The sequence below is a fragment of the Diadema antillarum genome, unplaced genomic scaffold (genome assembly GCF_040938485.1).
Source record: "Diadema antillarum isolate AM-2024a unplaced genomic scaffold, OU_Dant_1.0 seq00001111_RagTag, whole genome shotgun sequence".
Taxonomy (NCBI): domain Eukaryota; kingdom Metazoa; phylum Echinodermata; class Echinoidea; order Diadematoida; family Diadematidae; genus Diadema; species Diadema antillarum.
Genome location: NW_027271927.1, coordinates 185,726 through 209,698, shown reverse-complemented (window position 1 = coordinate 209,698; position 23,973 = coordinate 185,726). Strand labels below are relative to the sequence as shown.

Below are 23,973 nucleotides of genomic sequence, written 5' to 3'. Positions count from 1 at the left end.
TTTTCCACACGGTCTTCAGGGATTTTTTCTTTCTTTATTTATTTTTTTAGATAAACGCAAAGCTGCTTCGATTATGGGGTTTGGAGAGCCCTTTCGAAAACTACAAATTTGGGCTTTCCGAAACAGGTTTCACCAGGAACGTGTTTCTAGAAGCGAGATAAACGCAAAAACGTTTTGAAACAGCTTTATACTGCGCACGCTGTATATAAGACCCCTTCTCCTCGGGTGAAATGGCGCAATGCAGCTATGCAGAGACAAGGCCAGTTTTCGTGTTGGCGATGAGTTGATAAACGCAACTTATTTTGGGAAAGCGTTTGCAAAGGGTTTGGAAACGACTTTTGATAGTGGGTATGGAAAGCCGTTTCAGACTGGGGAAAGATGATAAACGCAGCCTTAAAAGGAATTCTTGCCGAGTGTCCATAACATAATATCAAGGAGGACCTGGTTTCATTTTTCCTTCTGTGATACAAAATTCTGCTGAAATACTATCGATGCATGATACAACACGGACAGTGACTTTTCTTGATGCAAATTGTGTTTCGTGGTTAATGTAAAGAAAAACCGACGCATGCGCATGAATGTCAAGCAATAAGGTATCGTACTTCGATTCAAACTGGAGAGGCAGGACCCCTGAGGTGTACGCGAGACATGGAAGATAACTGAGAAGATCTGTGAGCACAATTCAATCAATCTCAATACTATTTACGTCTGAAAACATTGATAGATTATGACTCTGGCACCAATGATGATTTAAATTATGATAACATGTTTCGCCCCATGTCTATGACTCTAATAGAGTATATAGACTACGATGCAGTCAAAGATATATTATCGTTTATAAGTAATTTTATTATTAGTATTATTATCATTATTATATCTTTAGTCAGAGATATAACGTTATCATTATAGTACACTGGCAGAACACACTTAGGGCTCAGAGAACAAGGTTGTTTTTTTTTTTTCTCGATGTTCTACTAAATTTATAATTCTATTTATTTTTCATAATTTTATACAGATGTTATAACCTTTCTATGCCGATTCAAACAGAAGACTCCTTATCTGCATTGTACACTTACATCTTAGTCTGAAAACAGAAAATTGAATGTTCAATTATGATCTGCTTTTAAAGGGATAGTACAGTATTGGTGGAAATGAGAAATGGACCTTAAACTTTTTGCGAGATACCAAGAAAACACCTATGAAATAGTACAGAGCAGACCACTTTAAGAGGCATTCAAAGTTTATTTGATGAAAATCGGGTTTGGAATGACTGAAACATCCAAAAACAAAGTAAAACAAAGCGATCGTAATAAAGTGTGGGTCCCACACTTATTAGAATCGCTCTGTTTGGTATATCCCAGCCATCGCAAAAGCAATTTTCATCAAATAAACATTGAATTCCTCATGGAATTGCATGCTCTTACATGTTTCAGTAGAGGTTTCTCATTATCTCACCAAAAATGTAAGAAACCTGAAATTAGGACTCAACCAAAACTATACGACCCCTTTAAAGTCAAAAGTGCTTTACTACTTAAAGGGGAAATTCAGGTGATTATCACAATTTTGCATCATGCAGTACATAAATTGACTGCTCTATATTTAGATTTGTGGAATAATGAGGGCTATGAACAGAAAATCCTATACTCTGACAAAAACGAATTACACCTAACAAGGATAGTGAAATAGGAGGCCTAAATATTATTTTTAGAGGTGTAGTGCCTCGCAAGGAAATACAATATTGTTTGCTTATTAAATTTACCTGTATAGAATTCATGTATGCTTTCTTCTTTCGTTCTGCTTCTTCGAGGCTCCGCCCATGCATTGTTATGGTGAAGCTGCGATGTCGCCATTCTTGTTCATTATGACTTTTTTTTTTTAAAGAAACATTATTCCTACTCCAAGTCACCATAACATCCTGAAACTCTATACCCAATATAAGCAAATGCGGCTTTTATTCCCCTCGAAGTATAAAAAAAATGACAATCATCCGGCAGTCTTCGTTATTTACGGCAATAGACGAGGGTCCAATGACGTAACCAGGGCCAATGCTCAGGGGCAAAAATTACGTTTTGGGCCCCCATACGCATAGGGAAGCGCGTGTATGACATCCCATGATAGGCAGGCGGGGATGTGCTATGGTTATGGGAGCTATACGCGCACTACACACATGATCATAAGGCTGCGTTCACATAGAAGTATACTATTCGGGTATTCGGGCTCGTTTTTCGAGGGCACGCAAATAGCTTGAATCGAACGATAGGATTTCCTCACACCGGTTCACATAGGAGGGCACTATTCGAAAGTACGAATAGCTGCGAAAAGTATAGCAAAGTGGGAATCGAGCTTGTTCGATTTTCTTGCAGCGTATACCGTCTCTCGTTTATGAAATATTGGCAATTTTGGTCTGGATTTGCCCTTTAGCAAAAATAAGCATGCAGACTGACATTCTGATGCAGTTTAGAAATTGTTAATAAGATTTGCTGGGATGTAGGAGGAAGAAATCCTCACTGCATGGGATGGTGAGTTGACGGTGCGGGTGATGGTGTATTCGGTGCTCGAATACCGAATACCGAATACCGAATACTTCTATGTGAACGCAGCCTAATGATTTTACACCTTGGGCAACGAGTCATTTGACGTCACGGAACTTCGTCGATGTTATGATGAACTGCAGCGACTAAACGCAAACCAACCGTGTCTCATTCTGCTCTCTTCCTCTCTCCGTCTCTCCGTCTCTCTCTCTCTCTCTCTCTCTCTCTCCTTCCAGCATATTCTGACGTAAACATTCATTCGGAATACACATGGACTACTATCACAAGTTACTCACCTTCCTCGTAAGTGGCGCCCTTGTCCTGACGACCCTGTCCACTTGGCAGCTGGAATCCTGGAGAGATGGTGGAAGCATCCAACCCAGGGTGGTGATAGTGACGGGAGCGGATAGCAGTTCAGAGGTAGGTAAAACAGGTTCCCAATGGCGATAACAGTTTCTTGAAGTTTTTCTCTGGGATTTTCAACACTGAAGAGCGGCGACACAAAGAGAAGCCGATGGGAATATCACAATGCAAATCTCACAGAGACGAATTTAGCCTTTGCAAGCAGGCCGTATAATAAATAGATGGCATGTTGCCCTGTTGCGCCATTCTATCGAGAATCGGGTCTTGTTATAATGTTTTACTTTTGAATGTTCCTAATTATTTCTTTGATTAAACTAGTAATAGTATGACGAATTCTAATATGAGTCCTTTTAAGAGGGATTCTTAAGGAAAGATGATAAAGTGATTACGTTATACTATTATTATATCACTTTACATTCAGACGCATTGTATTATATTACATTACATCGTATATGTCATATCAAATCATAAGTCGTATATAATATATATTATATATTCATATTAAGGCCCCGTTTTATCAAGAAACACAAATCTATTTTAAATTTCATTACCACCCAGGCTGCCATAGACTTACAGTTGAAATCAACTTTATAATCAATTCCAGCCCTTCATAAAACAGGGCCATGGTATCATAGTTATTGCACAGAGAGCAGATTAAAAAGAAAAAGATTCACTACGAGATTTATCCCTTTAGGAAATATAGCCCCCTATGTGAGACATCAGTCAATTTCACGACGAGTCAAAGTGGAGAAGAATACGCAAAGGAAGCCGCGTGGATCGAACACGGTGTTTAATATCAAGGAAGTTACATGGATAAAAGCGGTATAATTTTGCTATAAAAGCTATAGTTTTAAATCATGCCAATCATAATACATGAAAAACCAATAGAATACACTATTCAGGAACAAAATAATGCCACTATCCCAATAAAAGATTTACGAAATAGTTAATCTCATACTCAGATGTAGGCCCTATGGGAAACGAATTATATTCTAGGTGGATACCAACAGGTGTCTTTTTTGCACGGAAGAGCTAGGCATTTCTATTCAACCATATTTTTTTATTTAATCTTCATAGCTTTATATTCGTGGAATTTGAAAGATAATGTACAATATCAATGGCATATATTTACACATAATACAGCGGATAAGTTACAGCAGGTTTTTTTTTTGTGAAAGAAAGATATTAGAAAGGTGAAGGTTCAGGTGTGAGATTCTTCAGTTCGTCTTAACATAAGTGTGCCGGAATTTGAGAGAAGCTTGGGTATTTGTTTTATGTTCATCGTGTCATTGCCGGCAACCAGGGACAGCCTGGTGGTAGTATCGCTGCCCGGAAAGTTATAGATGACAGGTTCGAGTCTCACTGGTTTTTTTTCCCGACATGTTTGTTAATTTACAGATCAACAGTTGCGATCTGAGCATATTTGGTTTGTAAAGGGAGACATATCTCACACCTGAGGTTTTATTTTATTTTTCTTTCCATTGTAGGTGCATGATACTCCGACAAACGGAGAAGCTTGCACACAACCTCGGGAGAAACGTGATCAAGTGCAACACCCGCTATGTCCTCATCGTCAAGTCCGGTTCTTTCCTCGCACGGATCGCACTTTTTCAATCTCACAGCCTGGCCAAGACGAGATCAATAGTTCGCGTATAACCAGCGGGAAGTATTCTTGGTTTGAAATAATTCACCGTCGACCATTCCACGTCTGCGACGAAATCGAAATTCGTATCCACGCGAGATCCGCTAACAATGAGCCCAAGGAATACGGCGGGGACTACTTTCGGATCAAAGTGTACACAGTCAACGCTACATTCAATGCGAGCACGACGCCAGATGGTGAGGTGTGGGACCATCGTAACGGAACGTACTCGGCATACGTCACACTCAAGTGGGAGGGGCTTACTCGTATCAATGTGACATTGGTGCACCCCAGCGAAGCTGTGTATCTCCTAGAAACTTATAGGCACACTCGACCCACGAGGTTCAACTTTAACGGCCTCTTTGTGTCCGGCAACGTGTCTGAAGATGTGTCCTGTAATTTCATGCCGTGGAGTAACAAGGTAAAAATGTTTTTGTTGTTGCTGTTGTCGTTTCTTTGTTTGTTTTATTTTCTATCTCGTTTAATCCCTCTCACTTTCCCCTAATATTGACGATATTATGTCCCAAATACACAAAAGAATTTGTACGATAATTATTACTGCATGATTAATACAGTAGTCGGTCTCACTTTTCACGTATATATCTGTGGTATTATATTGAGTAGATAGTTTGTTTCTGTGTGTGTGTGTGTGTGTGTGTGTGTGTGTTGGGGGGGGGGGGGGTGCGTGTGCCTGCGTGTTTTTGTACCTGCTAGTTTCTATGCGATTACTCGTTTATTCTCACACTGTTTTAAGTTTGTTTATTTACCCATAAAGGGAAATGATAAATTCAGTCTACTCTGCAGTAATCACACAGGGAGTATCAATCCAATTTTATATAATTTTTTATATGAAGCACAGCGAAAGAGAAGGTCAAACAGATCAACAACAAGAACGCAACATTTCGTGTCGTCCATTACTCAGTAGCCAATCTACAGAACTGATCTAACTTCTGACGATTTTCCGAAGCAACTGCTCCGGTATGAATCGACGGAATACTGTAGCCTTTCTTTCTTGTCTGCAATACAAGTAGGAGTTTCGCAACGTTTGTTTCTTCTGCTTTTGTTTTTGCTCTAGATGGGACAGCGGTTGTTGTTTCTAGTGTCCCTCCTTAGTTTTTGTTTTTCAGTCATTACTATGTTTTATTTACTCGTGTTTTGTTGTCTTTTTTTTTAAAGGAATCGTACTGCAACTTCGTGGACAAAGCATCGGGCATTCCATGGTACTGCGAGAAGCCAAGTAAAAAGAGACTTCGCTGTTCCGACTGGCGGTTTCATCGCCGCTATCTCAACGTTATGAAGGAGGGCGAGCTAAATCCTTTGAGAGCATCGGAAAAAATGGCATTCGACAGGTAAAGCGGTAACTTGTAAGTACACATACTGATAACTATACATGTATGTGTCATCTTTCTTTCTCATTATTTAGAATTCGTCATCGTCAAGAGATGGCATATATAATTATATATATGAGTCAGATGTTTGAGCAGTAGCCATGTATACAAACGACAACACACTTACACACACACGTGCGCGCGCATACACACACAGGCGCACACCCACAGGCACACATACAGTACATCCCCGGATACAGTACTCACAAGCTACCTTACATGGGGGCCTCAAGCAATTGTCCACTTGACAAAACGGATGTATATTTGCATTCCAATGATTTTGCGATGAGAAATTGTCCACGCGGAATGCTGTATAAATGTTTTGTAAAGTTTCGGACTACAGGCCTTAGTTGGATGAAGCACGTGTCATGGCTGTACTGTACTTGAATACTGATGAGCTGCGTTATGCGTTTTAATTTAGCCGAGTCCTTATTAAATAGAGGAGATTGTTAATTCTTTTTTTCGACCGTACATTTGTGGTATGTTTTTGTTTATTTGTTGTTTGTTGTTTGTTTGTTGTGCGCTTGGGATTGTTTGGTGTTGTTTGCAGACTTACAAGTCCTTCGTAGCGTCCTGTAGTGATTCGGTATCGTAAGGTTGTTTCAGTTTATACATCCAAGCTTCCACTTGCAAACACGAATGAAGATGGAAAATGGTGCTCAAAGCACACTGCCAGAACTGCAGAAATGTAAACAAAAATGTATGCACTAGGAGAAAGTTCTTGAAATAATCTACTTCATTAGAGTGTTTTACCTGTGCTCTCACACTCCCATTTTACTCTGTTCCTATTGGCAGAATCGACGAACCCGTCCACGGGCCCGTTAGACAAGTCCAGGTCAGTAGGCAAGTTCAAGGCAGCATTCAACACGCCATAGAAAGACTTCCGGGTTGTGACCCGCGAAGTGACCTCAAGCCCTATCGATTGGCCGGCTTCTACATAAATAACGTATGGTACTCACCATACTGCAAGCTTCGAAAGTTTTCTGGACAGGAGTCCATGTTAAACTGTCTGGCTAACAGACACTGGTATTACTACGGAGACTCAACAATACGACAGGTAAACACTACCAACCGTCCCACAAGTAAGAGCATGTCCATTCCCCTATTGCACTGACCAAGACGAATACTAAAAGCAAAGCATGCCACAGCAGAAATATATAAACGCATTTAATTTATGTAAAAATAGACAGGGTTATACGTGAGTTCATCAGCAACTCCAACATGTGCCACCGATGCTGTTGTTGATAACTGTTATTTGTTATTGGTTACAGTGTTCTAACATTATAGTGGTAGCTTTCTCGATCAACCTTTTGTTGTTGTTGTTGTTCTTGTTGTTGTTGAAGCAAATCTCCCTCAACTTTATGCAGGCACATAATAATGGTCTCCGTATCGAACAATTAACAATGAGAACGTTAAATTGCAACATCCAGAAGTCTTTCACACAATTGAGAAAAATAATGTTCTTTTAATTTTTATGTTTCTTTATCCTCCACTTCAAATGATTCACTATGAAAATGACTTTTTATTGATTCACAATCTTATTATTCCCTTCTTATGCAGCCATAGACATTCCTGAGAATAAATGATTCTATCATTTGTTCCCCATTACCAGACACACTATTCTAAGTCATTCGCACATAGTTCCGCACCGTATTAAAACCCCTTCACTAGGTAATCTTGAATAAATTGCTCTTAATAGTCGTTGTCCCCCATTCGATCTTGAGATATCATCACCCCCTCGCTCTGTCTTGAAATAATTACCAACACGTGGCAGACAATCCCCATAGTGTTCAAAAAACATATTGATAGAAATGGTCGATGTGATCCTCGGCAGTCACCCTATGATAAAATGATTGGAAGGCTTGCACATTACGAAGCATATTAACAAGCCTACTAATTTTGGTTATTTCAGCTCTTTTCCTACGTGACGGACGTATTACCTTTGCCCCGAACTAGAAGAAACGACAACTACGATACATGCAGTCGAATTAATGCTACCAACGAAGAGTGGAGTATCCAAATGTACTACGAATTCCACTATCTCCCCATTCATCACACTACGTGGCTGGACATGGATTTGATTCGCGTTGAACCCGCGTACTTTAAGGCCATTCGGTCCGACATCGACGTCGTCATCGTGGTCTCAATATGGGCGCATTATACACATTTGCCGCTGTGGCTTTTCCGGGAGCGGATTCACGCGGTCCTCGACGCAGCGGACGAACTCTACAGCAGGAATTCGCGTTCGGTTGTTATTTTGAAGAGCGCCAACACTCGAAACCACGAGGACAGGGTCCGGTCTATTGTGAGCAGCGATTGGTCCGCTCTGCGACTGTTCGAAATAGCGCGGGAAATGGCAGCCGCGCATCCTCACGTGGGATTCCTCAATGCATGGGACATATCCAGTGCTCAGTTTGCGAAGGATGAGATTCATCCGCTACCGCCCCACGCGCGGAATCTCAACCGCATGTTCCTATCGATGTTGTGCTCGCAATAGCGCCAATTCAGTGAAACTCGTATGGTCGTCTCGATCTATTCTTTGTCAAACAATATACTCCAACAATTGCGACAAATGCTACAAGAACTTAATTGGACCACTCTGGAACAGCGCAGAGAAAATGACAGGCTAATTATGATGTACAAAATACACAATAATCTCACTCCTCTTTCAGCACAGGACTATATCATCAAACAGGCTACTCAGTTAACGAGAGCCTCGCAACCACACTCCTATCAGGTACCATATTCGAGAACTGAATCGCATCGCCATTCGTTCTTCCCAAGAACTGTAAGGAACTGGAATTCCCTGTCGTCAGAAATTGTTTCAGCGCCATCTGTGGGATCATTTCGAAACCGTCTAACGGTTGATCACAGTGGCTAGTATTTTCGTCAAATTTTCTATGTGCTTGTAAATATCTGTAAATAAATTGTATTATAATGTAAATAGCACCAGTCTGCAAGAATCTTCAGTCTATTGAAGGAGGCAGACTTAATCAGAAGAAGAAGAAATGATTCGCGACAAATGATGTTTGCCCCGCCCCACCCCCCTCCCACATTTTCTCTTCCAGTAGTTCCTCCACGGACATTTACACAAGTACGACAAATATCGAGCTAAAGTCTGATCGGACCTTCCATACAAATTGTCGGGGGAGCAATTGCTGACAAAGCAAATGTAAGCTGAACAGATGTCGTCGAAGCAAATGTCGTGAAGCATTTATCGCGAGCATTTGTCGCAATTTTCGGAGACTATGATAATGATGCGTAGAGTAAAGTCATGGGACACACTCAACCACGCGCACATCTTGAGCTCAATCATTCGATGCCAAAAACAAAATGAAATGTGTGTTTAGTACCTTGGTCCTGAAGTGGGTAGGCTACTACCTACAACAATACGTGTACTTGAGTAAATAGGAACGAATTAAAATAATGTAATAGTAATACGCACGTTTCACAAGAATTGGAAATTACGCAGAAAGGTATGAACATTTACAGCTTCACTTTATATTCACGTAACAACAAAACTAGGAAGAAAAAATAGGATTGAGATGTGAATGAAAAGAGATAATCCAACGTTGATGTAAATTTCTATATTTAATGTTTACAAAATAATATGCTAATAAACACATAATGAATACATACGCACACAGATATGGTCTCTATTGCTTCGATTTCCAAACAATCTTGTGCAAGTAATTTTCGTACAAATATGAAAAAGCGAGCGATACTGTTACTTTGTGCAATGAATGAAAACAACTCAAAAACCTTCCTTATCGCTGAGACATTCACATGATTTTTTTTCCCCGGTAGTCAAGTATACTGACCTCTTTTGCTTTTTCTTGATATCTTCATATTCGTCAAATTCTTCTTCCAGGACTACGATGTCATGGTAAATTCTTTAAAAAACAAATAAACAAAAACAAACAAACAAACAATCAATCAAAAACATCCCCCAGACACCAGATTCACTCTATTAAATACATCCTCTAAAGAGCAAAAAAACAAAACAAAAGAAAACAAAATAATAATCTGCGTGAGAGCGCACTCACCAGTTTGACTGCTGCCAGAACAGATAGAATAAGCATGTAAACATGCGTCATTTGAACAGCATCAAGTTAGTAAAATTAAGATATTGGTCATGTCACTTATACATTAATGGTTGCAGTCGACTCATTGCACATTTATGTGGAATCTACATCCAGACATACCAGTTATTGAAACCTAATGAGAGGTAAAGGGTTGGCGTGAGGGACATCGTGTTTATCTTCCTTTTTGTTTATATATTTTATTTTGTGAATCGTTAACAGCCTCCACAGAATTGGGCATTATTTATGTTTCTGAATTTACCAAACTGCACAGCTCCTAATGTTTGTTAGGCATGACTAATAATTTCTGACTGGATAACTATACACACGGACAGCATATAGACACACAGAAAAACGAATATGCTGATCAGGATTTTGGACCAAGCCAAGCTGCAAATATCTAATTAAAATCGTTCAAGTCAAGTATGAAGATCTCGACAAGTGGCAGCAGCTAGACATAAGGCACACTTACACATCTACGTCCACTCACAGAAACTAACAGACACAAACATCCTAGAGGGGAAACGGAACGGCTCGTTGTTAAAAACAGCAGCCAGGAGAAAGTGAAAACAAACATGTCTGTGTCATGGAAGTGTTGCTTCTGACACGCTCTACTCTAATTTTCACCCACACAACCCTTGCGAACGCACACTGTAAACAAGATGAGTAACTCGACTCAAAGCAACATTCAATATCGAATCTAGTAATTTTTTTTTTAAATCATACTTCGTAGTTGACACAAATTAAGTTCTATCGAGAAATGAGTTTTCGCGAAAACAATTGCAGCATATTGCACCTTAAATATAATTAGGTAAAATAATGCCTTGCATTATGCCAAATTTAATAGCAAAACATGTGCAATGCAATCTTTATATGGGGAAGGAAAACAACACATCAGCTGGCGCAGCGATGTTTGAGGAAATTCGGACGACTCGTTCAAACATGATTACTATAACAGTTATGGTGCTACGCGGAATATAACTATATCAGAAGTGTAATACACTTTACAACGTCATAAGGACATAACTATAAAGGAAATAAAACGAAAGTAATTTTTCCATGAAAGCCACGTTTCCTCGACTTGCAGCTCAAATTTCCTAATGACAATGTTTATCCTGTTTTCTGAAAGGAAAAAACTAAGGGTAAGAAAACTTCCAAATTCCTTTTTTTTCCCATTAAGTCAGATCCAGTGGGAACACCTTCAGGGCGAGCCGAAACTCTGAACCAGTTCCTGTATTTCTATCTCCTTATTTGAATACATGGTCAACTTTATTCAAATAAGATACGCGTATCTCTCTTGCTTCTGATATCTAATTACTTACAAGGTCTCCAAAATCCCCATGTTTGCTATGTTCTCTAAATGAAGGATTCGGAAGAATACCAGAATTGTAAACATCTCATGATTATGGCACTACTATATCAACCTTATGTTATAAATATTGTATAATTATGTGACACTGCACCACAAAACCAACAAAAAGTCACCAGACATGGATTTTTAGTTAAGGGCAGATTCTGAAAGAACAGAAACTAAGCTTCAAAAGGATGCATGACTCAATTCAAATGGATTCTCCTCACCTATATGGAAAGAAAGCACACGCTCTGGAAAAGCTTGACCTGAGAAAAGAGGCTCTGAAGTACAGGGTCTATTCAAGCGCATAGTCTTTAAAGCCGTGCTACCTGGGCCATGAATGGGATAAAAAAAAAAAAACATGATGTAAACCACTGTATCAACAACAATGAAGGGATTTTCAGATTAAGATGAACTTGAGCATACTCTATTAACACATTCTGTCCATGCTAGATTTAAATTTTCAAAGCAGTAGCATCATGCTTTCAAAATTTATTAGAGTTGAAAGTGAAGAGTGTGAAAAGGATCTTCAAGAAATGAAAACGGGCCTCTAAGAAAAACTTGGTCATGCTAATGTACCAAAGAAGGGTTGTAGAAAAAGTGCTAAAAGCCCACTTTCCCATTAAATTTATGATCCGAAACTCAAGAATAATGTAGAAGATGAATATCTCTTTCAGAAAATGTGGAAAACTCAAACTTGACCAGGTTGACCCGTTTCCTTTCTTTAGTCCTCACATGAAATCAAGGGGTGCGACTTTTTGTTTGTTTTGTGATGCACGGTCACATATATATTATTTCATTTCATGGATCGTAATCCGCCTCCACACGGAGCATTTTTACAACACTGCATTTTGCATGTTCCCTGTGACCGACAATGCCTGACTATGAAAATAATGATACATTGTATTATGTTAAATGGGTTAGTCAAATACCGGTTAGTGATTGGCTGAACACAGTCACGTGATGAAGGTACATTCGTTATGTTCGCCCATGGGCGAACATTCTTGTGAATGTTCTCCCATGGACAAACATTTTCACGTAACAAAATGACAGAAGGCTTAGGACCGCGCGCGCACGGTGAATTTCGGCTCTGCGCGATCGAGCGCAGCGATGCGAGCGATCGAGTGCGTTGTGCTGGCGGTTGACGATGACGTATTAAAATTGACGTATTTGACTATTCAAACCCATAGGGGAAGGTGGGGTAAGATGGGACACGGGTCAGGATGAGACAATGCGATAACTATCTAGGTAAGCATCAGAGAGCACTATAATCTGCACTGATAAAAAGCACGCTGTCAGGAAGCCATTTTTACACTCTGAGAAGCTGAGATTCTCTTGAGCTTTGGTGAACAAACGTAACAATTATTGATATCGATGACGGCAGTGAAGAAAATGTATAGTATCCCTTGCATAACATGAAGAAAGGTAGAAAGTTGATATCGTGTGGTTTTATTTATTCATTTATTTATTCATGTTTTATTTAAAAGCAGGGTTGTCCCGTTCGGAGCCCCAATGGCCTGCTTTGCAAGGGAGCCCTGCATCACATTCAAAGGTTACAGAATTAAATACGAATTACAAATAATATCGGGTAACATGTGTGACCCTGCACCTTAAAATAAACAAAAAGTCGCCTGATATGAATTTGTAGGTAAGACCATATTCTGAAAGAGCAGACTTTAAGCTTTAAAATGATATATAAACTCAAATCAAATGGACTCTCCTAACCTAACTAAATATTGGAAAGAAAGCACAAACTCAGGAAAAGTGTGAACAGAGAAAAGAGGCTCTAAAGTACAGTGGGCCGAATGCATAAAACAAGCAATTGCTTATAAGCAATTGCTTCAAGCAAAAGCACAAGCTCGTCTAGCAAAAGGTCTAGCTCAAGCAATTGCTTAAATCCATATGCATAATCTTTTGCTTATAACACCTTTTGCTTGTCCCGCACAAGCAATTGCTTGCGTTTTCAACAAAAGGGACTTCACGCCTGTGCGAACACAAGAACAAAGGCGAGTGTGACAGCATGTATTTGAAAGGGCATGTGTGTGTGGAAACATTTCCTGACATAGCAGAAGAGCTATGAAATGCACACACACACACATACACACACATCTATACACACATACGTATTACTGGCTGATTCTCATCACTGCAGCTTATAGTAGCCCGGATCTGCCAGATTACATGCGGAGAGAGGTCTCCTTGCTCTCTACCGAAGTCAGACATCCTACCTGATTTTCATCACATTTTGCGTGCTAAACACTGGACATTCCCGTTGTTGAAATGAAAAAGTGTCTTACACTACTCAGGAGTAATTTCTTGTAGATTTATTCCACTCCTTCACAAGTGTGGTCTTTCTTTCATGAATATGAAAACGATTTAAAAAAAGGGAACGTTCCGGTTAAGCAAAAGTTCAAGCTCATTTTACAGAGCTTGGAAAATCGTAAGCAACTGCTAGCAAGAACTAGCAAAAGGTATGTTTTATGCATACGTTTTTAAGCAAATGCTTGGTCTCTAAGCTATTGCTTGAGGGCAGCAAGCAATTGCTTGTGTTTGGTAGCAAAAGCTTCTGCTCGCAAGCAATTGCTTGTTTGTATGCATACGGATTCGAGTAAAAGGCTAGCACAAGCAATTGCTAGCGTTTATGCATTCGGCCCAGTGTCTATTCAAGCGCTTAATCTTTACCAAACCGTGCTGGCTGTGCGATGAATGGGACAAAAAAAAAACAGGAAGTAAACCACCAGAGTAACAACAATGAAGGGATTATCAGATTAAAGTGAAATTAAGCATGCCCCATTAACACATTCTGTCCATAATTAATGCCAACTTTCAAATCAGTCGCACTATCCTTTCAAAAGTTATTAGAGTTGAAAGTGAAGAGTGTGGACAAGGTTTTTCAGAAATGAAAAAGGGATTCTAAAGACACACCTAATCACACTATTCTACCAAAAATGTTCGAGATAAACTGAAAAAAAAAACACTTTCCTGCCCGTTTTATGATACCAAATTTTAGCATAATGTAAATGAAGACCCGCTCTTTCAGAAAGTATGAAAAAGTCAAGTTCGGCTAGATTGACCCATTTCACTTATTTTCAATCCTCACGCAAAATCAGTGTGTGCAACTTTATGTTCGTTTTGAGGTGCACGGTCACATACAAGACAAATAGAAAATACAAATGAAAACACAATACGACCTAATACAAGTGGTGGTCATATGAAATAATGACTATAATCAAAAGATAGACTGGTGAAGCCGGAGGCGTTTCTTGAAAATTGGTAATGAAGGGGATGATTGAACGGAAATTGGACAGTAGTGAGTTGAACATTTTACTAGCGGAGTATGAGAAGGAACGTTTCTTATTGTCTGTTTTTGGCTTAGGTAAATATAACTGATTTGTTAGGACATGTCTGGTAGAATATATAACGTTACGTCGGGAAAGAAGTCTACAAAGATAAAATGGGGCTGCGTCATTGACTATTTTATAGGCCAAAGTACAATACTGATATTCTAGTCTCTTTTCAATGGATTGCAATTTGGAGTGTATCTAGTAAACTAACTGTTGATGTCCGATAGTCTGCATTTAGTACCATACGAGAATGTTTATTTTGACATATTTGGAGTCTATGGATGTTCTTCTTAGTTAAGGATCCCCATACTGTGCAACAATAATCAATATGAGGGAGAAACAAATAATAATACAATTGAATTAACATATCTTTTGTTAGGCAATGCTTGATTCTACGTATACACATAGTAACATACGATACTTTTCTTATAACTTCATTTACCTGCGAGGAGACCAGTCGAAGTTTTGGTCAACCGTCACACCGGGCGAGGTATTTAAACTTTGTAACATTCTCAAGTCTTCTCTCGTTCATGGTAATTTCTAACTCAGAGAAACTCTTTTTTTCTTTCGGGATCTAAATAACATGACCTTTGTTTTGTTTGTATTAACCACCATTCTATTTTCCATAAACCATTGACTTAACACATTGTAGGTATTATTGTGTGGGCCTATAATGAAATACCTAACAACTCACCGAATGGCTAACAGGACTTGGAGCTGAAGGCACCACTGACAGGAGTGGTAGACGACCGCATCAGTAGTGGAATGCACTAGGGCACCAGAAGAGGTGATCAGTGACCTTGTAATGGGTATTGCACTTCCCGAAATAACATGAAATAATATGGACTAACTTCGAATGCACTTACGGTGTCCGAAGACGACAGTGTCCCGTAGAAATATGTACAAAAGATCCAGCGGCCGCGTGGAGTAGCCTCCGGGTGCCGCGGCTAGAACAAGCGAGGGTAGAGTCCACCGCTGGAGCGCTGGGTCAAAGAACTGCGAGGTCCCTGGTAGAGTCTGCACACCACGGACAGCACGCTAGCAGGACCGATGCAGCGATGTTACGGGACGCAAATCGCGTTGAATGCAGCGATGTAAAAATCCCCAGGTTGGAGTGTAGTCTAGAGCCTGAAGAAAGGGCGAGTCGCGATATAAAATGGAGCGAATATCGCGAAGTATAAAATCCGAGGAAGTGTGATAATCCGTATTGAGTGTAATCCGTATGAAATGACGGTCCACGGTGCGAGGTATTGTCCGCGAGAAAAGACGTGGGAAGTAATACAGGGTGGCCCAAAAAGAACGGAACGCCTAAGATCTTTAATTTCATCAACATCGTTACAAATATGTCATCATGTTGCATACTATTACAAAGGTCATTCTTTTTCGAAAAGAATAACACCAAATTCTTTAATTTTGGTTCATGCATCATGGTTTTATGACCATTTTTGTCAACCCTTGCAATTTTCAAAATGAGATCATTTTGCACTCTCAGAGATACAGAAACCAGTGAGAATTCGGTTTACCGTAGAACCAGTAGCGTTCGCAATGTGCGGAATGTGGGGGCGGACAGTGTTATTGTCGTCACGTCGTCTCATTCACAATGGTAACGGACAATGATAGCCACATTCCACACATTGTGAACGTTACTGCTTCTATGACAAGCCGAATTCTCGCTGATTTCGGTGTCTCTGAGAGTGCAAAATGATCACATTTTGAAAATTGCAAGGGTTGACAAAAAGGGTCCTAAAACCATGATGCATGAAACAAAATTAAAGAATTTGGCGTTAATCTTTTGGAAAAAGAATGGCCTTTCCAATAGTGTGCAAAATAATGACATATTTGCAACAATATTGCTGAAATTAAAATCTTAGGCGTTCCGTTCTTTTTGGGCCACCCTGTATACGGACGTGATATGCGGATGTGACTCCAACGATTACAACGTGCTCTCGGGATGAAAGCTAATCGTGAAGTAAGGAAGCGTGGAAAATGGAACAGCGTGGTCGGAGAAAAGTTGTCACGGACAGGAGCTTTGGAAGTTGTAACTGGCTGGTGAGAATGCACAGCTCGCCACTAATTGGTAGTTTGTTTCCGTGACTGCAAAACAAGGGGTGTGTTTATGAAAATCCTACTACTGTTGGAATGTGAAATACGCGTACCTCGGCACGATGACAAAGGCGGAGAATGTAGTGCGCACCTGTCGTGTGTCGGCGCACAAAGAAAGTTCGCGTGGATGTTGACAGAATGCTGGGTTGTCAGACGGCATAAAGTTTAATTGACAGCAGCCAGACAGTAAAAATACCGAGATATTGGAAACCGCAACAACATGTATATCTGTTTGAAGCTGTTTTTGCACTGACTTCACGCCAAACCCTGAGGAAAAGACGGCAGTATCGTCTGCATAAAGGGATATATTTGTTTGGGGGTGAAGAGGAAGGTAAGCTATATCATGGATGTACATACAAAATAGTAGGGGACCTATAAATGGATCCAGGAGCTGCGGAACTTCCGCATAGACTGGAAGAAAATCACTAGTCACTCCCCTAAATGTCACACATTGTTGTCTACCTGTTATATAAGATTTAAACCATGCCAACTCCACCTCTTTAATACCAAAACAATACAGCTTCGTTAATAGAAGATCGTGTGGGATAGTGTCGAAAGCCTTTTTTTAAATCTTAAAAGACTGCACCTGTCAGTTGCCCTTTATCGAGGTTATCGTAAATAAGGTCGCAGAACTCGGTTAAGCACGTACTAGGTGTTTCAAAAAACATTTCCCACTTTTTATCATTAATAGTGCAAAACCTATTCATCCGATAAAACTGTCATTAATATGAGTAATAGCTGAATAGTGTACAATTTTGTTGAAGGTGATTTGAATGTAAAATTATAAATCAGTTTCATTAAATCTAAGATTGATTTTGAAGTAAGGTTTCAGATTTTGGTCAAATTTTAACCCTCTGTACAAAAATTGAACTTTGCACAAGAACCAATGATGTGTATGTGAGTGTGTGCTGACAATGGCCATGAACAATGGACATGCCTGAACCACCTGTTGCCTAGGCGTCAGTCTCGCGCTCCCTGGCACATGAATGCTTAATCAATAATTCATGTGGATTGCCCTGGGCACTGCTAGTCTGAATTCATGCACGGTAAAGGGTAAAATGTATGCACATGGAAAAAGTAAGCACATGTTTCCATGTGCTTGCAAACACCACATTTCATTCCAGCTGGCAATCATTTTCAAATTTTGCTTCACATATCACTAAATTTGGGATATAAATAAGCATAAATGATCTAAAGTTCCTCATTTTAATACAATTGTCTTCTAATTAGATAGTTGACAAATTTTTCGCTTTTTTGATAAAAAGATATTATTTTTGGTAAAGAGTTCAGCAGCATTTATCATTGGGGCGATTTGTTTCACAGTAGATTTATTTAAGGCTCCATATACACAAGTGTATAGTCAAATTGATTTCTTTGCTTCGTGTCACCATGTTTACGATAGAACAGAAGGTATTCATTGTAATTTCGTTTTTCAAAAGTAGGGAGAACACTGTCGCGACTCAACGACAGTATTGGCAGGCGTTTGACTTTACACAGATACTGCCAGAGGCTGAATAAAGACTAGTTGTGATAGTGAAATTTCTCATGAATAAATAATGAAGCATTCAAAGCCTGGCCATTGTTCAGGACCATTGTCAGGGTGTTAACCACACACTCCCATACACACCCATTTACCCCTGTGCAAAGTGAAATTTTGTACAGAGGGTTGAAAATAGAGCAAAATCTGGAACCTAACTGTGAAATTAATCATGAATTTCATGATACTGATTTATGCTTTCATATTTAAACCACCTTCAACCAAATTGTACACTATTCAGCTATCACTCATATCAATGACAGTGTTATCTGATAAATAGTTATTGAATTATTAAGAATCAAAAGTGGGAAATGTTTTTTGAAACACCTAGTACAAGTTGAATGCTTTGGTCTAAAGCCCGACTGACGATCAGACAGCAGCTTTTCTTTGTCCAAGTAGCTAAGTAGCTGTGAATGAATCGCCTTTTCAAACACTCATGGTTTTCTGGGAAAATATCACAACAAAACGGTAGATGAGAAAAAAAGACATTTAGAGCATTGCCAGTTCACAAAGTTTTCTGTGAGGTCGTCATATACTTGCTTTGATATACCTGCGCATTTTGTATGTACACATTCATTACGCAGTACACATAACAAAGCCTTTTGATTACTTTTAACTGATTGTTTACAGAGAACGCGCGGGTATAAGATGACCATACACACCAAATGAGGACTACACAATACAAAAGATATTACAAAGTTGAATGAAAAATTGTCATACACTACAAAGTGTTCGTACACTTGTTCGGACAAAGTTTAACTGACGTTCAAGTCGGACAGTTTGGCAAGATCGCTCTCTCTAGTTACCTTGGTGCGTTTCTGTAGTATAATGTACACCAAGTTCATTTCACAAAATGTAGGCAGACTGTATGTCATTGCATGTATTGTGTAGAGCTTAGAAGTGTAATGTGTGTGTGCATGGGGCAGGATGGGACATCCACCTCGGGGCAGGATGGGCGGGTGTCCCATCTTGCCCCATCATATTTGATAATGTTAACGAATAATGTTTTATTCTTTTTTTCAGTTTCAGGAATTACAAAAGAAAGAGCGACCGTTTCAAGTGGAACACGGAAATATGCGTCTTCATTGTTTGTCCCATTGTGCCCCACGTATGTGGGGCAGGATAGGACAGACAACTTAAGTGTGAATTTGTTGGAAAAAAATAATTTACCCCCTAGCAGTCCCTCTCACCCATATACTTATTCAATCTATCCCTACTCAACGGAAATTATCCAGACTCCTTCAAAACGGCCAAAGTTATCCCCATTTATAAAAGAGAAGATCCCTTAATGGTGAAAAATTATAGACCCATTTCATTGTTACCCCGTTCCTTCCGCAAGTCTCTGAGTGGCTTTAATGCCCCCAAACGAGATTCTTTACGCCCGTCGACAGAGAGGCACACATATTGGTAATCCAGCTGTGTAAAGGCAGTCAAGCGGTTCATTGTGTCCCCCTTTCTACGGTCAACTACATGTGCCCGTGAACAATGGAAATATCAATCGGGTGCGAGGTATGAATAGAGCGTGCGCTGATGAGCTCTCAGAATCTTTTGTTGTACACAAAACCAGGTACCTGAATGAGGTGACTGGGGTCAGCGAACCCGCATGTCTAACTGATCTCAGCCTTGATCATTATGTACATGTTCGTACGAGTTTACATCAGAACAAGCAAAAAACTAAATCAGGAAAAGGTACATAATACCGTAAAAACCCCTTTTCTAAACAGCAGGAGAAGAAATCCTAACAGAATAAACTCTGATCTTTTTATCAAACCCACCTTTCTCAGCATTTTAACACAAAGAAACATGAATTTAGGCCAATGAAGCAGGCACCCTTGTCTTCATTTTGGGAACCTGGTAAACCAGGTTCCCGTATATCAGTTGCTCCCACGGGAACCTGGTAAACCAGGTTCCCGTAAGGAACGGGTTACCTGCAATATCGAAAATTTTAGAAAAAGTAGTTTATAAGCGTCTCCACTCCTTTATGATTGAAAATGAAACGTTAAATGCGAATCAGTTTGGTTTTAGGAAAGGATTTTCTACCGATTATGCTACAATTAAATCTGTTGATAACTCGGTTAAGCTGAATGCTCAAGTTGAATGCTTTGGTCTAAAGCCCGACTGACGATCAGACAGCAGCTTTTCTTTGTCCAAGTAGCTAAGTAGCTGTGAATGAATCGCCTTTTCAAACACTTTCGAAAGCACAGATAAAAGGGATATTGGACGGAAATTGTTCACGTCATTGGAGGATATACTTTTCGGGATAGGAACAATATTAGCAAGTTTAAAGTTCGATGGAAAATAACCAGATTGAACTGAATGATTAAAGATGTGTGTTACGGGCGTAGCTATTGAAAGGAGCACTGATTTTCAATAGTCTGGGATGCAGATCATCAAGACCTACAGCCTTATCTAGCTTGTTCAGTTCCTTCAAAGAAAATTCAACAGAAATATCCTCTAAAACAAATCTAGATTGTGCCTGCTTTAAACTGTATAACTGAGAATGTGTCTCACCAGAATTACTTTCACAAGCACATTTTCCTACGTTACTAAACATTACATTAAACTCGGTTGCAATTTTATGGGGATCAGTTACTAATTCATCTTCTACCGTGATATTTAACACAGAACTCGATTTCGTTTCATCAGATAATAATTCATTCGAAAATGTCCATCCCCTTTTCCGATCATTGCTGACTTCATTCAGTTGATCACGATAGTATGCTCGCTTTAACCTCTTATTCGTATTGTTAGCTTTGTTTCTAAAATACTTGTATTGATCCCAATACTTCAAATCCTTTGTTCAGTTAAATTTCCGTTTATTAAAATCTCTTTCTCTGGCAATTTCCAGATACTTGCTATTTATCCAGGGTGATCCTTTAAGTTTCTTTCGAACTGTTATATATGTGACCGTGCACCTCAAAACAAACATAAGGTCGCACACACTGATTTTGCGTGAGGACTGAAAATAAGTGAAATGTGTCAACCTAGCCGAACTTGACTTTTTCATAATTTCTGACGGAGCGGGTCTTCTTTTACATTATGCTAAAATTTGGTATCATAAAACGGGGTGGAAAGTGTGTTTTTTAGCAGTTTATCTCGAATATTTTTCTTTTTGTAGAATAGTGTGATTAGGTGTGTCTTTACAATCCCTTTTTCATTTCTGAAAAACCTTATCCACATTCTTTATTTTCAACTCTAATAACTTTTGAAAGGATATTGCTACTGCTTTGAAAGTTGGCATTAATTATGGACAGAATGGGTTAATGAGGCACGCTTAATTTCAGTCTAATTTGATAATCCCTTCATTGTTTTTACTCTTGTGGTTTACTTCCTGTTTTTTGTCCCATTCATCGCGCAGCCAACACGGTTTGGTAAAGATTAAGCGCTTGAATAGACACTGTACTTCAGAGCCTCTTTTCTCAGTTCACACTTTTCCTGACTTTGTGCTTTCTTTCCAATATTTAGATAGGTTAGGAAAGTCCATTTTATTTGAGTTATACATCATTTTAAAGCTTAAAGTCTGTTCTTTTAGAATATGGTCTTAACTAAAAATTCATGTCCGGCGACTTTTTGTGTGTTTTGAGGTGCAGGGTCACATATGTGACCTGCACCTCAAAACAAACAAAAAGTCGCCAGACATGAATTTTTAGTTAAGACCATATTCTGAAAGAACAGACTTTAAGCTTTAAAATGAGGTATAACTCCAATCAAATGGACTCTAAATATTGGAAAGAAAGCACAAACTCAGGAAAAGTGTGAACTAAGAAAAGAGGCTCTGAAGTACAGTGTCTATTCAAGCGCTTAATCTTTACCTAACCGTGCTGGCTGTGCGATGAATGGGACAAAAAACAGTAAGTAAACCACCAGAGTAACAACAATGAAGGGATTATCAGATTAAACTGAAATTGAGCATGCCTCATTAACATATTTTTTCTATAATTAATGCCAACTTTCAAAGCAGTAGCACTATCCCTTCAAAAGTTATTAGAGTTGAAAGTTAAGAGTGAGGACAAGGTTTTTCAGAAATGAAAAAGGGATTCTAAAGACACACCTAATCACACTATTTTACCAAAAATGTACGAGATAAACTGCTAAAAAACACATTTTCCTGCCCGTTTTATGATGCCAAATTTTAGCATAATGTAAAAGAAGACATGCTCTTTCAGAAAATATGAAAAAGTCAAGTTCGGCTAGGTTGATTCTTTTCACTTATTTTCAGTCCTCACGCAAAATCAGTGTGTGCGACTTTATGTTCGTTTTGAGGTGCACGGTCACATATTCTGAACGAGCAGACTTTAAGCTTTAATATGATGTATAACTCAAATCAAATGGACTCTCCTAACCTATCTAAATATTGGAAAGAAAGCACAAACTCGGGAAAAGTGTGAACTGAGAAAAGAGGCTCTGAAGTACAATGTCCATTCAAGCGTTTAATCTTTACCAAACCGTGCTGGCTGTGCGATGAATGGGACAAAAAACAGGAAGTATTAACCACCCGAGTAACAACAATGAAGAGATTATCAGATCAAACTGAAACTAAGCATGCCTTATTAACACATTCTGGCCATAATTAATGCCAACCTTCAAAGCAGTAGCACTATCCTTTCAAAAGTTATTAGATTTGAAAGTGAAGAGTGCGTACAAGGTTTTTTCAGAAATGAAAAACGGACTCTAAAGACACACATATAATCACACTCTTCTACCAAAAATGTTCGAGATAAACTGCTATTAAAAACACACTTTCCCGCCCGTTTTATGACCCCAAATTTTACCATAATGTCAAAGAAGACTTGCTCTTTCAGAAAATATGAAGAAGTCAAGAATCGGCTAGGTTAACTAATGTCACTTATTTTCAGTCCTCACGCAAAATCAGTGTGTGCGACTTTTTGTTCGTTTTGTGATGCACGGTCACATTTACAGACTGGATCAATACAATCTATTCTTCCAGACAGCCATAGGTTCTTAATAATGGCTTTTTTTACTGACCGTGTTTCTTTGCAAAGAGGTATTATTCCAATGATGCCCTATTTTTTCCATACTATGAATTTTTATAGATGGTTGAATTATTGATGACATAATCGATAAGACAGAATATTGAAATTAAGGGCTTAACTGTGAAAGACAAAAAAGTACATTTTCGTCTTCTAGTGGATGATTCACTTTGTTGTTGTTTGTGTTGTTTTTTTTTTTTGGATGATTCAAACACATCCTTTAATTTCCTTCTTGAAACTCTGGATGAATTTGGATCTTGCTCTGGATCCAAAATTAATTTAAGTTGATCAGAATCTGTGTGGATTCGGTCAACAAGATGGTGCCAAAAATCTCCTTTATCTGATTAAGGAATCTCCTGACAGACATCGGAGTTTGAATTATTGGGGGTTAAACTTTTACTCGATCTTCCTGTAATTTTTCACTTGAATTACAAAGAAAAATTGAAACGAATTGATCGAACTATCAACTGCTGACGGATAAAAATTCTAATCTTGATAGGTAAAATATGTGTTATCAAATCTGTTGTTTCACCTCAGCTAGGTGTCCTACTATATTTTTTTGTGTGTTCTGTGCATGTTTAGAAAAGATCCGGTGATTTTTTCTTTCAAAAAAAAATTGGAATAAGATACTTTATGAATTT

At 39.0% G+C, this 23,973-nt stretch overlaps 1 protein-coding gene across 1 annotated transcript; it reads left to right on the top strand.

Moving 5' to 3' along the window:
* The first annotated feature begins 2,801 nt into the window (after positions 1-2,801).
* Positions 2,802-8,421, top strand: LOC139743834 (NXPE family member 3-like). Its single transcript, XM_071654290.1, has 5 exons — positions 2,802-2,951; positions 4,382-4,957; positions 5,713-5,885; positions 6,720-6,981; positions 7,837-8,421. The coding sequence occupies exons 1-5, from the start codon at positions 2,802-2,804 to the stop codon at positions 8,419-8,421; spliced, it is 1,746 nt and encodes a 581-aa protein (XP_071510391.1).
* Positions 8,422-23,973: the final 15,552 nt, after the last annotated feature.